The sequence below is a fragment of the Larus michahellis genome, chromosome 3 (genome assembly GCF_964199755.1).
Source record: "Larus michahellis chromosome 3, bLarMic1.1, whole genome shotgun sequence".
Lineage (NCBI taxonomy): Eukaryota > Metazoa > Chordata > Aves > Charadriiformes > Laridae > Larus > Larus michahellis.
The window spans coordinates 99,708,167-99,721,766 of NC_133898.1; the positions used below are offsets into that span (position 1 = coordinate 99,708,167).

The 13,600-nt window shown below is 38.5% G+C and overlaps 1 protein-coding gene across 9 annotated transcripts in view; it reads right to left on the reverse strand.

Moving 5' to 3' along the window:
- Positions 1-13,600, reverse strand: part of ADGRB3 (adhesion G protein-coupled receptor B3) — a 466,027-nt gene that overhangs the window by 41,677 nt on the left and 410,750 nt on the right. For all 9 annotated transcript variants that reach the window (XM_074581466.1, XM_074581468.1, XM_074581465.1 and 6 more), the window contains 2 exons: positions 2,610-2,760; positions 1,962-2,031 (listed from right to left, as the gene is read on the reverse strand). In XM_074581466.1, coding sequence (XP_074437567.1) covers positions 1,962-2,031; positions 2,610-2,760 — 221 coding nt within the window. The remainder of the gene's footprint in view (positions 1-1,961; positions 2,032-2,609; positions 2,761-13,600) is intronic.

The following is a 13,600-nucleotide window of genomic DNA, read 5'->3' on the forward strand; positions in this document are numbered from 1 at the left end:
GTGTAACTGATTGCAGCCAAACAGGCCAAATATAGCGTAAGCAGTTAAAAAAATTACACAAGTGCTTTAGTTATGAGAGGAGGAGCAGGACAGGAGCTCTGCTTTTACACCACTCAACAGTTGTTATGGGACACAATTCTTTGCTGGCTTCTAGAGTGGGACAGCACATCAGCTGGTGATGGAGGAGGAATCTCCATTCCTTGCATTGCCTGTTTTCCTTATGTAATTCTGACGTCACATGCCAAGAAAATGTTTTTGCAAATAAAATGAGAAAGCTGCATTATGGTTCAGTTTGTCCCTTGTACACCTCCTTTTGTGCTTTTGTCCCACGGTACTGTGTCAGCTGAATTTGGGGCCTGAGAAAGGAGCTGTTACATGTAGAGCCCTGCTCTTTTTTACTTTCCAGGTTACCCTTAATGAATGATTTGTTGCTTTGTCTGAATATTTCAGTATATCCTCTTTTAAAAATGCATTCAGCCCAGGAAGGAAGCGGGAAGCAACACTAGCTACAGCAAGTAGTCACACATGAATAATTTCAGTAGAGTAAATGCAATGGGATTAATCCTTCAAGGAACAGAGGTACATCCCCAATGGGGTCTGGACATCGTAATCTTGTGATTTGTAATTCTCACAGCCTAAAGGGTTATCCAGTGCTGGTTCAAGGACTAAATAATAAAAAAGACAGCAAGAGGAGCGCATATTAGTAAGAAAAAATGTCAGAGGAGCAGGTCCTCAATATAAGTCCCAAAAGATGGCTAAGACCATTGTTTCACTAATGACTGCCAGGTGTAAGTGCTGGCCCAAAGTTAAGCACTTCAGTTAGGTAAGCCATTCCTCATTAAAAAAATGCAAGACGTTGTCACAATTTAAAACAAAACACCTCGGTGGTTAGAACTGGTATTCAGTAGGAGATTTGTTTTTGAATCCTTACCCACCCAGAGCTGGAGCCTCCCCTGCCATGTGCCAAGACGGTGGGACACACAGGGCAGGGAGTGGGAATCCTGATCTCACTCAGTGATGATGCTAAGGAGAATAATTAAATATTCATTGAAGTGAGGACTTGACCTAACTCATCCACATTTCTGATGAATGCCCTCATTACCAGGCTACAGAGTCATATTTCCTCTCATTCTGTCCAGATGCATACTTAATTTCTTAGGCAACGTGAGGAGAGCTCCAAACAGGACGACTGGAGGAAACGCACTCTCGCATACATAACATCTCGGTGGCTGGAGTGCTCTGCTGGCAGAGGGGAGCAGGAGGGAGGCTCAGCCCAAGCTCCTTCTTCAGCAGGAGACAAACGAAGGGCAGCCTCGCTGGGGAGTGAATTTTCCAGGGCGCTAACTATGCACTGGAACCAGCCAGGTGGCTAAACAGGAACTGCATTAATAAAATGTAAATGAAGTACACAGATCTCCTCCTCGCTGTCTCTCAAGTACAGCCCGGTCCAGGAAATGGGCTGGATCAGGCACTCCAGGAGAGAGGGGATGGATGGAAGAGCTGTTTTGAAATTTCTGTGGGGCTGTGGCTCCAAGAAGCTGAGGGGCGTTAAAGCCGAGGTACATGCTGGGTGGGCAGAAACCTGGGTGCCAAAGAGACCCTTGCCAGTACAGTTTTAGGCATGTTTAGAGGTTGGCAAAGGCTAGCCATAACATTTAGCGTTCTCTTTGGTAAATGTATATAAATGTTAGGTGTCTAAGTGGACCTAATCCTCAGTGTGTCTAAAAGGCTTGGTACTTCAAACCCCCACAAGAAATGTAGGATCCCTGGTGCTTTGTTGAGCTCAGCCCAAGACTGGCAAATGGTTTTCTCTTTGTTCTTTTGTGGACCACTCAGTGACTCCTAGGGCAGTTGCAAGTGTGAATGGATACCTGTAGAGCCTTTAGACTGTGCTATGTAATTCTTGATGGGTATGACAGTCTTGCTAATTAAAAACAATTTATCATTTCAGATTGACTTACTAGTGGGCTGTTCCATATCCTTTTGTCTTGGTAAAGCCTATTGATATTGCAACGACTAATGCTGGCAAACCTGAAAAAAAAAAACCAAAACAGTAATAACCATTAGATGCTGAGCAAAATATTGCTGTTCTGCCTGGACAAAAAGTGACAGGGTAAGCTAATGCAAAATGGCCAATTTTACATGGAATGAATCATTTAACAAAGCACAGTGCTATTGCAGGATTTGTTTTCCTGAAGCACTGGCAGGGAGGAGGACACTGTTTTCTGCCCACGGTGTACCACTTCGATATAGCTAAATTACTGGTACATTTGACAGGTCTTAAACTGAACTAGGAAGAGGCTTCATGAATATTCAGTGAATCTTTTTTCTTGTTTTATTTTGATTTCTTGATATTACACTACTTTGGTGAAAATCTAAAATGTTCTTAAAACATATTTATAAAAGAATGCTAAATTATACACCAGCATAACTTGAGCTTGAGATAAATTGGAAAGGCTCCTAACCTAGTTTTCTTTTTATTAATGCGCTGTCTACCTTTCAGGTAAACCTTTCAGGTTTTCTTGAAAAAAATTATGATATTCTTGACATTGTCGCTGCATTAAACATTTCATTCCAATGATTCTGAGGAAATGAATTTACAGACTTACCCCATCCAAGGCACAAGAAACGTTTCCTTATGAGCCGTGTCCTAATTTTTCCAGTAACAGCCATATATGACTGCCACGCTTCTGTCAAAACCCAACAGAATGAAGCTAAGAAGAAGAAGTGTAAAAATGCGGTGGTTGTGGTGCAGATGCCCTGCAGGGAGCAAAGAGAAGCTCATTCTGAATACTTAGGGACACTCATTTCTCTTTTCATTTCAGAGTTGTCATATTCTATCATCTTGACCTTTATCCTTAGCATCAATTCCCCCTTTGTGATGTGATGGCCACAAAGAGAGAGAGAGAAAGAGAGAGAGATGTTGATGGGGATTAGGCAGAAGAGGTTTGACTGTTTTCACAAACACTGAGTGGGCAGAGCAAGGAAAAAGAACACAAAATAAATCATGCCACCAGATTTTTCTCAACACATTTACTTTGACCAGGGGTCATCATAACGCCATTGTGGTAAGCAAGTTACATAGCTACTGACCATAAAATCTCATAGACCTGAATAAAGAAAATGTGGGGATAGAAATGCTCCTAATTGACAGCTATATTTACTTTCCCTTAATGGAGAAAGATCCTGACTGTAAACCTGTATTTTAGGCAACAGATTGTTTGATTCATTTGATTTTTTTAATTTAAATGTTATAGAACATTAACCTATTGGAATATATTGCCTGAGATCTTTTTAGTCAGGTTTAAGTATCATAACCTTAACAATTACCCCGGATATTGTTTTTACGGGTGTCAGTCATTTGTCATGTGAAAAGTATTTTGAGCACATGCAATTGGCTTTCTTTTGTCACTGTAGCCCTTAATTAAACTTGACATTGTAGCTTAGATAAATTAGCTTCTTGGCATAAATGATGATCTACCCTCCACTGCGTTGCTTAAAATGCCAGTTGCAGGCTATAAAATGCAGTGTGCATTGTACCCCAGAACCAAAACCACAGCAGTAATGTTGAGAATATCCATATCACAGTTTATCCTTATCACAATTTGAAGGGTCAAAGTTATATCAATGTTATCTCAGACACAGAGCTGATATCAGCTGATATCAGCTGATATTAGCATTAGCTGATATCAGTCTCTGAACTTCCAGAAAGTTATGCACTTGAAGATTCACAACTTAATGATTTCCTGCTATAAATGCACATATGTGACTAACACCTTGTTTTCTAATCCTGGGTCAAATTGTCTATTAAATCTGGGCTAAACAGGTTCTATATAACTCTACGCAAGAGAACTATTGTTTATTTTTAAAAAGCAAGGAATGTAAACTGGGAAAAACAGCACATCCTGAAAATGAACTAGTGATTCCATCCTACATTTTGCCATTAATTCTTACATTTAGATGTCCCCAAAAGTATGTGGATTCATAGAATCTATCCTGTTAAAACCTGACTGATTGCAGTATTTCCTCTATATGAAAAATAAACACTGATTTAAAATGAAAGCTATGCAGTGAAACACACAATAAATATAATAGAAAATACATAAATGTCCTTTCTTTTACTAGCTGCCTTACATGTTATGAATTCCCACTATGCAACTTTTATTTGCTTTCCTATCAATGTATTTGTAAAAGCTAGCCTGTTCTGTTGGAATGAGAATTTGACAGTAAAATGACTTTTGAGGAATAGTACAGAATATTTTAGGGAAAAACTGCATAGGTAAAACACAGTATTACCCTGAAAAAAAAAAAGTGAATATCCTATTTCCCTTATAAATAATGCAAATACAAACAAATCCTGATCTTTTTTCGTGAGAACGTTGCTAACTCTTATGGCTGACTGAATATAGACTGTAGGATTTAGTTCATAATCTATCTCCTGTATCGAAAGAAAAATGATGATAATCTGAGACAAACGTGGACTCGGCTGTTGGGGAAGAAAGAACTCTGATGGAAATGTTAATGATCATGTTGATCACAAAATAAAAAGACAGAAGCAAGTTTTGTTAGAAGCGATCTGTGCTCTGGCTGGAATATATTACTGCTGATTATAACTAACTCTTCTGAATGGCAGGCAGGGTTCTTTAATGAACACCGATGGTCAGTCTGTATCACTGATAGAACAGCATATTTGCATCACCAGAAGAAAAGATGGTATTTGCATTACCATCAGAAAGATGCAAATCAGCCTCAAAACATCACCTAACAGCCACTGTGGGACTGTGATGACAGAATCATGTGCAGGCAGTGCTTGAAGTGAATTCAGCCTCCCTCCTTCCCCAGCCAGAGAAGCGGTCCTGGAGAATGAAACTCCCCTCTCCCAGGTGTAGCCATGGGCTCAGCACGGTTGACTAATACCCCCGTGGAAATCTGGCTTTTAAGTACTTCTGTATATTCTTCCCCTTTGATAACCAAATAAACAAACAGTGCTGTGCTGTCTGGGAAAGTGCTGTATCTGGGAAGTCCGTTTTCAAATAGGAACAAAAATTGATTTTCACCAAAGGCTGTTATTAAGTGGGGCATTGTGTATCTCTAGCCAGGGAGCCTTGACTTTAGCAAGTATTTTATTAGTGTTTTTTTCTTTCTGACCAGCCCATGGCCATGGACTACTCCCAATCTCCCCTTCTCCCTCTCCTCTTCTCCCTTGCCAGGGGACCAGCACCTCCCCTCACCTTGCTGCACGTGCAGCAGCATCGCTAAATCCTTGTGGCCCGTCACTCACAGAAAGCCGCAGTGTGTCAACGTGTCTGCACCACGACTAGTGGTACACATCTTCCCCACCGCTTTAGGAGGAGATGCTTCTTACTTGTTTCTAATTCTAGTTTATTAAAACTCACTGAATTAATTACCTGTGCTGAGCACCTGTCAACTTGCAACAAAATTAATTTTAACAGCTTAATTTATTCACTATTTTTTCATGCTTCTGAAATTCGTTCAACTCTATTACTCTAACCTCCTCTTCCTCCCATTGCTGTTGTTCTCAGCTCCCCACATTTAATTCTGATTACAAGTGGGGGAAGGGAGGTTTTCCATCCTCAGAATGCACAATTTCATGAGGTTTAATTGAGCCTCAAGTGTTAGCTACCTTGAATATCTAAGTAAGACCATTCATCCTTTTTTAATAAACAATATACTATTGAAAGCAAGAGCTTGCATCAGGTATCAAATTATTTCCTTTTTTCATGCTTGTAAGGCACCCAATCCAAATGAGAGTGCACAGCTGACAAATGTAAAAAACAGTGGAGATTCAAAGCCACTTATTCTAGGAGCAAATATTTTTAATATAACAATGATGAATAATATAGAGCATATTTGTCCGTTTTTATAACCTACAAAAAGTAGGTCAAAAGGGTAACCTCAAAATAATAATTTATCATTATTTTTGGAGCATCTAGTTGTTTGTTTTGTTTTGTTTTTTAACATAATAGTTGTTTTCATAGCAGTGTGAACAGATTTTCCACACAAAGATGAAGAGGGTTAAGTAAGGACACCTGATTTGTCTTCTTGCCCTGAAACATGTTCTTTTTCCTTCAACAAACTAGTTGCCTGTCTCTGGGTTCTGATAAATAGCGTAAGATTCAAAGCTATTGGAAAATGAACATGAAAAACGAAAGCTGTATTGGTGATAGCATCTGATTAGGGCTAAAATCCAGTCAGTTGGATTATGTCGTGAAGTGGTAATGAAAACTAGTAGAAAATCATTTAAATAACAAAATTCCTTTTCTTTTCTTAAAAGAAATCTGGCCATTAACTTAGCTCTGAGGAGATAAGCCTAAGGAGATAAACTAAATTAGTGCTAATTTTATTCTTATGCAGTTCTGACCATGCACTGAATACGCAAAAAAAGAGCCCTTAAAGACCACAATAAAGAATAAATGAAACAAAGAACAAATAAAACAAAGAGAATGCAAAGGACATAGCAAAGAGGAGAAATATAATTCTGTGTCAAAACTGATATATTTTATTGCGGTTTTGTGACTTGTAAGTCCACAACTATAAAACAGTTTATCTTTTCCTTCTTGAAATTAAAAATAAAAATCCATAAAGAAAAATACTGCTTATTATTCCTCATTTGTTTGGTTTTGTTTCTTTTTTTTTTTTAGTTTTTATGTATTTTTAAACTGATCTGCACAATACAGTACCTTTGTTTCCGGAACAGCAGACACTGTCAAATACAGGGATACAGTATACTGGCCAGATAGTACTGAATTCTAGACTAAATACTAATTTTTAGAGTAAACTGACATGAAATAGTAGATGGACTTTCAGAGGTTGTGGGCCAAAGAAGTAAGGGCTTGCATCTCAGGAGTGTTTTTCTGGAAGGGGGACAGATTTTCAATGACAAAAAAGTATGGCAAGGAACGCTGTCTCTTCAGTTGCAAACATATTTGAAACTGTTAGCGTATTAAGTGCCTAAGAAATCATAGCTGTAGACTTTCAGGTTTCTCTTCCAGGATCATTAATATTACTGGCACCATAAGGCTTTCAAGGTACCATTTCATTTAAAAAATCCCGTGTTCTTTTCTTTTGCCAGTCTCAAGTACAGCTAACACCACTTATTCAAGCAAACTATTCAGGAAATCTGATACTCATATTGAAAATAGCACTATGGTGGAAGGAATTGTTCTAAAATAACATTATTCATATTTTAAATCAACAGCTATTAAACTATTTACTTTAATTAGCTTATGCAGAAACTTTTATATCTAAAAATCTTCCCTGGTGTCCTTAAAAGCTGAAGGCTCAAGTGGTTTAACTTCATTACAGTGTGTTCTGATATCTGACATGATAACCTAAAATAATTAGCATTTGACTTTATGAGCATTTATGTGAAGAGACATGCACAGTTAATTATTATACTGCAGGATTCTATATGTGGTACAAGACAATGTGAATGGTAACCTTTACTTGGATTTTTAGAGCGAACTTTATTTTACTGTACTTTAGTGTGTTTTTGAGTAGTTACATGATCTCCCTCACAAAGATAACGAGTGATAACTAAGGACACTCAATTTTTTTTCTTCTACTCAATCATTTCTGTTTGCCCGCAACAAGCGAGATGCCTTTCTAGGTTCTGATAAATAGCTTATAAACTGGCTGTAAATGACCCAAATGTTTCTGTTAATTCCTTTGGTTTACAACTACAGCCTCACAAAGGACATCTACATCATCAACAGCACCGCAATGCCACAGGAAGTTATCCTTCAGTATCAATTCTTGATTTTTATTTTTTTTTTGTTATCATGTGCAAATTATCACAACAGTTGCTAAACTTTGGGGCCACTACATGTGGCCCAGTCTCAGGGTGCAGTATAATTTATTCAGCTATTTTGATTTAAGGTTCCTTTGTCTGGCACATCTTGTCTTCTCTTCTGGAGTCTGTCCTCTTCTCTGATAGTACAACCCCAGTGATCCTAATGCAATGCTGTAACTGTGACTGAAAGAAAACTAATACTTTAAACTGTAAGTTTTCTCTGCATTTAAATATCTCCCTTGTTATTTTCACCTAATGTTCCTCTAGATGCTTTACTGGCAGATTCAACTCCTGCTCTTTTTCTATCTTTTACCTCAAAGGTATTTCTGAAAATTAACTCTTGGTGAGTAAAGTATTCACAATCTTTATTGACACTTACTTATGAAGGAGATCAGTCAGAATATCTCCCAGGTGCCGAGTCTAGCAATAGAGGTGCTGTTCATATCTAATCCACAAAAAGAGTACGGAGCGTTCTTTTTAGCTTCTCCCTTTGCAGTTCTTTTCCTTCAAAGTTATCCTTTGGTAGTTGTCACCTCTGTCTCTCATATCAATAACCTTTGCATTTAAATTTGATACTGTATAGTTGTACTTCACATCCCTCAGCTATTTCTAGAAATGGTTTTTATCCAAACTAATTTATCCGATAGCCACTATTCTTCTTCAGACCTTATAATGTACATAGTACAAAATAATTCTGATAACTAGATGTGAAGGGATAATCTGGTTTTTGGATAGAAGAGAATTCATGGAAATTACTTGCTGCATTTGCAAACCTTCCTTGCTCTGTTGTATGGCAGAATCTGTCTACATCAGTAAGAGTAAGGGCACCCTTTATACGCTGGCATGTGATCCATGCTGCTAAATTGTTATGAATTCCTTGCAACAGTTCAGACCTGGGCCAAAAAATGCTTTCCCAGCCCTGGCCCAGATTGAAGAAGGAGAGCCTGGGCCAGGACCCCTGCCTGGTGATCAGCTTGCGCACAACTATCCTCCTGCCCTGGACGGCTCAGGTGTAAAGGTTGCAAGCCTTGTGCTAGTTTGCCTTGGGGCTATCAAAATATTTGTGGATCATTTTGGTTACTGGTTGGGATCAAGGCAAGAAGTCCAGCTGGATAATTCATAACATACTCAGCTATTACTAAAATATGAGACAGTAAAATTAATTCCACGTTGTTTGCAGCATCCTCTGGGGATTGTCAGTGCAATGCTCAGGTTTGTAATGTGTTAACTCAGAAGTGCTTTCTTGGTGCCATGCCTACTGTAAATTGAAAGGCAGTTGGAAGACAGTTTTCATAGAATTTCCTTACGCTCATACTCATTTTAGTCTTCTTCCTGGTTCAGATTGTTATTGCTAGGTTATATTCAAGTAAATGAGCTCAGAACAAGCAATATCATAGAACCGGTTACTCAGAGGCAATTTAATTTCTTCGATTACAAAACCTGGCAAGGGAAGCTCTTCCTTTTTTGCCTTTGTGCTGTGAACATGCATATTTTTCTGTGCAGGCAGAAAATGAAGGATCCTCTAACTGTTTACAGGATTAATTCAAAAGTCAGTGGAAAGACTCCCATTAATTTAAGTGGGTTTTTTATCTGGCATTACACCTATAGAATAGCAGATGAAAGGTGCGTGAGCAGAGGCTTGTGATCTTGCTTCTTATCCTAAGTGTTTTAAATGTTTACAAAGTACTGGATGAATATTTTTCTGGTAAGTGAATATGGCCTACTTCACATCATGAATTTATTCTGTTGGCTTTGATGTTAAACACTTTAAACAAGGTAAATGTCAACTCTGACAGGACAAAATAACTTAGTGTTTTAACTGTGTGTTCACATGAATGTGTTGTGAAGTTTATGAAGCTCAGAACAGCAGGTTTTCAGGCAAACACAAAAGAAAATAAGAAGTCCTTTACAACTCAGAAGCATAAAATCAATTTAAATACAAGGTTTTCAACTTCTTCCTCACTAATTAATCTCAAATTGCTGTCACTGTTTTGTAATAGTGATGTTTCACTGTGCCAGAGAATGCTCTTTCCTAGTTCTCTTCTTTTTCCTTGTATTTGTCTTTAGTTTTTCTGTTTTGGTTTTGTTTTAGCTTGGTTTTGGGTTTTGGTTGTTTTGGTTTTGGTTTGGTTTTTTTTTTCTGAAAAATCAACCCTTTTGAGTGTAAAGTGATCAAGCTCACTTCAATTAAAAAAGTGGAAATCACTGGCATTCTTTGTTAAAAATACTTCTTCATTACTGAGCTATTGAGGAAGGACAATTAAAAATTTAAGCCGAAGGTGATGCTATCCTGAAAAATTACTCATTAAAAATATCATAGTGAGGTTTTGTATTACCAAGTCTGAAAGAGTTCTTATTTAAAGATGAATAAAATAAGATTTGTGGATAAAATGTAAATTATTTTTTTTAATTGATGGGCAAGGAAAATCAACCTGGTCTCTAAAAACCATTGAAGAATTGGAAGTTCTTATGTTCTTGCGCATCATTGAGGATAATGGTATTACAGAAGCAAAACTGAGCTTGCAGTGTGAACATAAGGGACTGGATTGATACTGATGAAACTGCAATTTGGCCTGAAAAGTCTCTGTTACTGGCTATGACTCATAGGAAAAAAGGCAATGCATGCTGGCTGCCAGAGTGGTTCTACTGGGCTGTCAGAAACAATTCTATTTACTTGGGAACTATGCAAAATAAGGTGGAGATTATGAATAAATAATAAAAGAGCTTCACTGATGTTATTACACTTTGGTTTTCGGGACAGTTGTTTTTCAGGAACTGTTTTTAGACTCTGAAAATTCTATATTGGTTTTATGTTAAAATATGGAATGTGCAGTGTGCTCTCTTCAATGAAGACAAATGCTCTTGGCAGGTTTCAAGAGATACAATAACGAGACAACTGCATTAACAATGAAGCAAAGGCTGTTTGGCTATAACATGCAACAATGTGCTTTAGGTTTATTTCAACTTATTACATAAAGATATCCAGATTTTTAGAACTCCCTTTGTCTTGTTGCAAGTAGAAATATTTGGTTGCATTAGCATACCTGTTTGCAGAAGAATGAAGGATACAAGAGCCAACAGTCAATTAGAGTGATGAGCAACCCATGCAAGAGTGTTCCAAAGGTCCTGAGTCTTCCTAATTTTAATTTATTTAAAAGTTCGCTGTGGGGGCTGTGTGAGTAGTTAGGGGCGCTGAGCCAGGATTGATAATGAAGGGGTGGCTAAGCTAAAGCACAAGGGTTACGCATGAGTCAGCAATGAGTGCAGCTAAAGAAAAGAGTAGTTCAGAGCACAGTTGAGAGGGAGTTCCTTATGGAGTTCTGAGAAAAACAGGAGGAGGTGTCAAGGCATTGACAAAGGCAAGGAATTGAAGGAGCTTCCTTGAAGAGACGACATAACTTAACAGGGTAACAGAATGGATACTGATATGTTCAAGAGGGTCAAGCCTGATATACAAGACTTCAAATTCCTATAGCAGGATCCAAGTGCAGCAAGTGCAAACTGATGTCCCGATGGAAAAATTACCAGGAAAAGCCCTCACTGGGTAGACAGAAAATAATGCCTTGTGTTGCGAAAATTTGTTGTTCAATGATTTTTTCTTTTAGGAAAATGTGATTGTCACTTGAGTATCTCTACTCTTAAATCAGATCTTCCGTTTGTTCTATTTTAAATTTTTATCTCATTTGCTAACAATAAAATTGCTGCAATTTTAGGGAGTTTCCACAGCAATCAAAATGATGACTAGAATGAGAAGTTCAACAACAAAGCCTGCAGTTGCCTTTCTCTTAGTCTGACTGTGATGATTATAATCCTGCCATATGAAAACAGTCCGTCTTCTTGTCTGGGATATTGGTGTCAGTAAATATTCCTTCTCTGCATAACCATAAGAGTTACATGTCTTTACACAGTTGTCAGAAGCCACTGAAGCAATAGCTTTGCCATGCTATTACAACATTACCATATGTCACTTACCCTTATTCTTTTAATGTTTATTTTTTAATTGCAGTTGTATATATAGGTCTTAAAGTCTTTATGTAAGAATTATAATAACAGGAAAAGGATGATTTTGCCCCTAAGAGCACCCTCAGTTTCAAGCATGCCCAGTTTTTCTCAAACGACAGTGTCCTTTAGGACTAGCAGTATGGAGACAGTGAGTAATGGTCCCTTTTCAAAGAAGTAATTTAAGTCCAAATTAGAAACAATCCGGGAAAGGGAGATAGTAGCTACATTGCTGTGGTCATCCAAAGTCTTCTCATACCACATAACTTCAGTTTATTTTTCAAAAATAACCGACAAATAAATTTTTTAAAGATACGTTATGGCTACATGTATTTGTACTTGCAAACAAAATGGGTTAGAAAGCATTCACTCATCACGCAGCCAGCTGGAATAATACAGAATATGTCTATATTAGTAAATTATTTTGGACTCCAAAATAAGGTGGCCACATCCAAACAGCCTGCTGTCACTGGTCCCTTGCCAATTCCAACTCTCCCAAACTCAAGGCATTGACTGGGATAATGCTAGTTATTGTGGGACAAAATTGTGCCAGGAGGTGTGCTAATGCTTCAAGACTATGGATGACTTCATGCCAGCGCTTGGGGTCATGCCCACCTACGGAGGCATTTAGAACATTTTGGCTTTGTTCTCTTATCCAGTAAAACATGTGGTGGGCTTGAGCAAATGTGGTGGGCTAACCTCAGCCAGCAGCTAAGCACCCACCTAATTGCTTGCTCACTCCCTCCAGCAAGATGGGGGATAGAATCGGAAGAGCAAAAGTGTGAAAAACTTGTGGGTCGAGGCAAAGACAGTTTAATAAGTGAAGGGAAAAAAAGACCTGCACAAAGTGAGGCAAAGGCAATCACTCACCACCTCCCACCAGCAGACTGTTGCCCAGCCAGTCTCCAGGCAACAGCTACCTTGGAAAGTCTACCCCCAGTTGTATTGCTGAGCATGTTTTCATACGATATGGAATATCTCTTTGGTCAGTTGGGGTCAACTGTCCTGGCTGTGTCTCCTCCTAACTTCTTGCCCAGTCTGAGCCTACTTACTGTCAGGGCAGCTGAGAAGTGGAGAAGGTCTTGACCCTGTGTGAGCACTGCTCAGCAATATCTAAAACATCAGCGTTAGCAACACTGTTTTAGTCACAAATCTAAACCACAGCATCATACAGGCTCCTGAGAAGAAAACGAACTCCATCCCAGCCAGACACAGTGCAGGAACCTAGCACTGAGCCCAAGCGGAGTGTGTGTGTGTGCATGTGGTGTGTGCACGCCTGCGCGTGTGCCTTTGAAGAGAGGAGAACAGAGGCTTTTGAATCAAGCAGTGTTCGTATAACATATAGACATACGCACACAGACAGGCACTTTTTAAAAAATTGATGTAAATGTATCTCAAAGTTGCTAATGGGATACATATGTGTACACATGTGGGCTACCAGTTTTTACTGTTTCATTCAGTTGACAACCTGAATATTTTTTCTCTGAAATATGAACTCTTTCCCTGTAGTATTAGAATTGAAGCACACATTGTCACATTAGAAAAGCAAGTGGAGATAGAGCGAGCCTTGGATGGTTAAGCATTGCAAAGCAAAATTTTCATCAGATAGAAGACAGAGGAGATTCCTTTACATCTCTAAATCAGATCCAGTCAATTTGTGTACCCAAAAGTGAACATGGAGTGAGGGGTGAAGAACAGAGTCTCCAATATGGGCAACTGACAGCACCCTAGTTCATGTACAACACAGTCAATGCAAACTTATTATACAAAAGCATCATGAATCATATT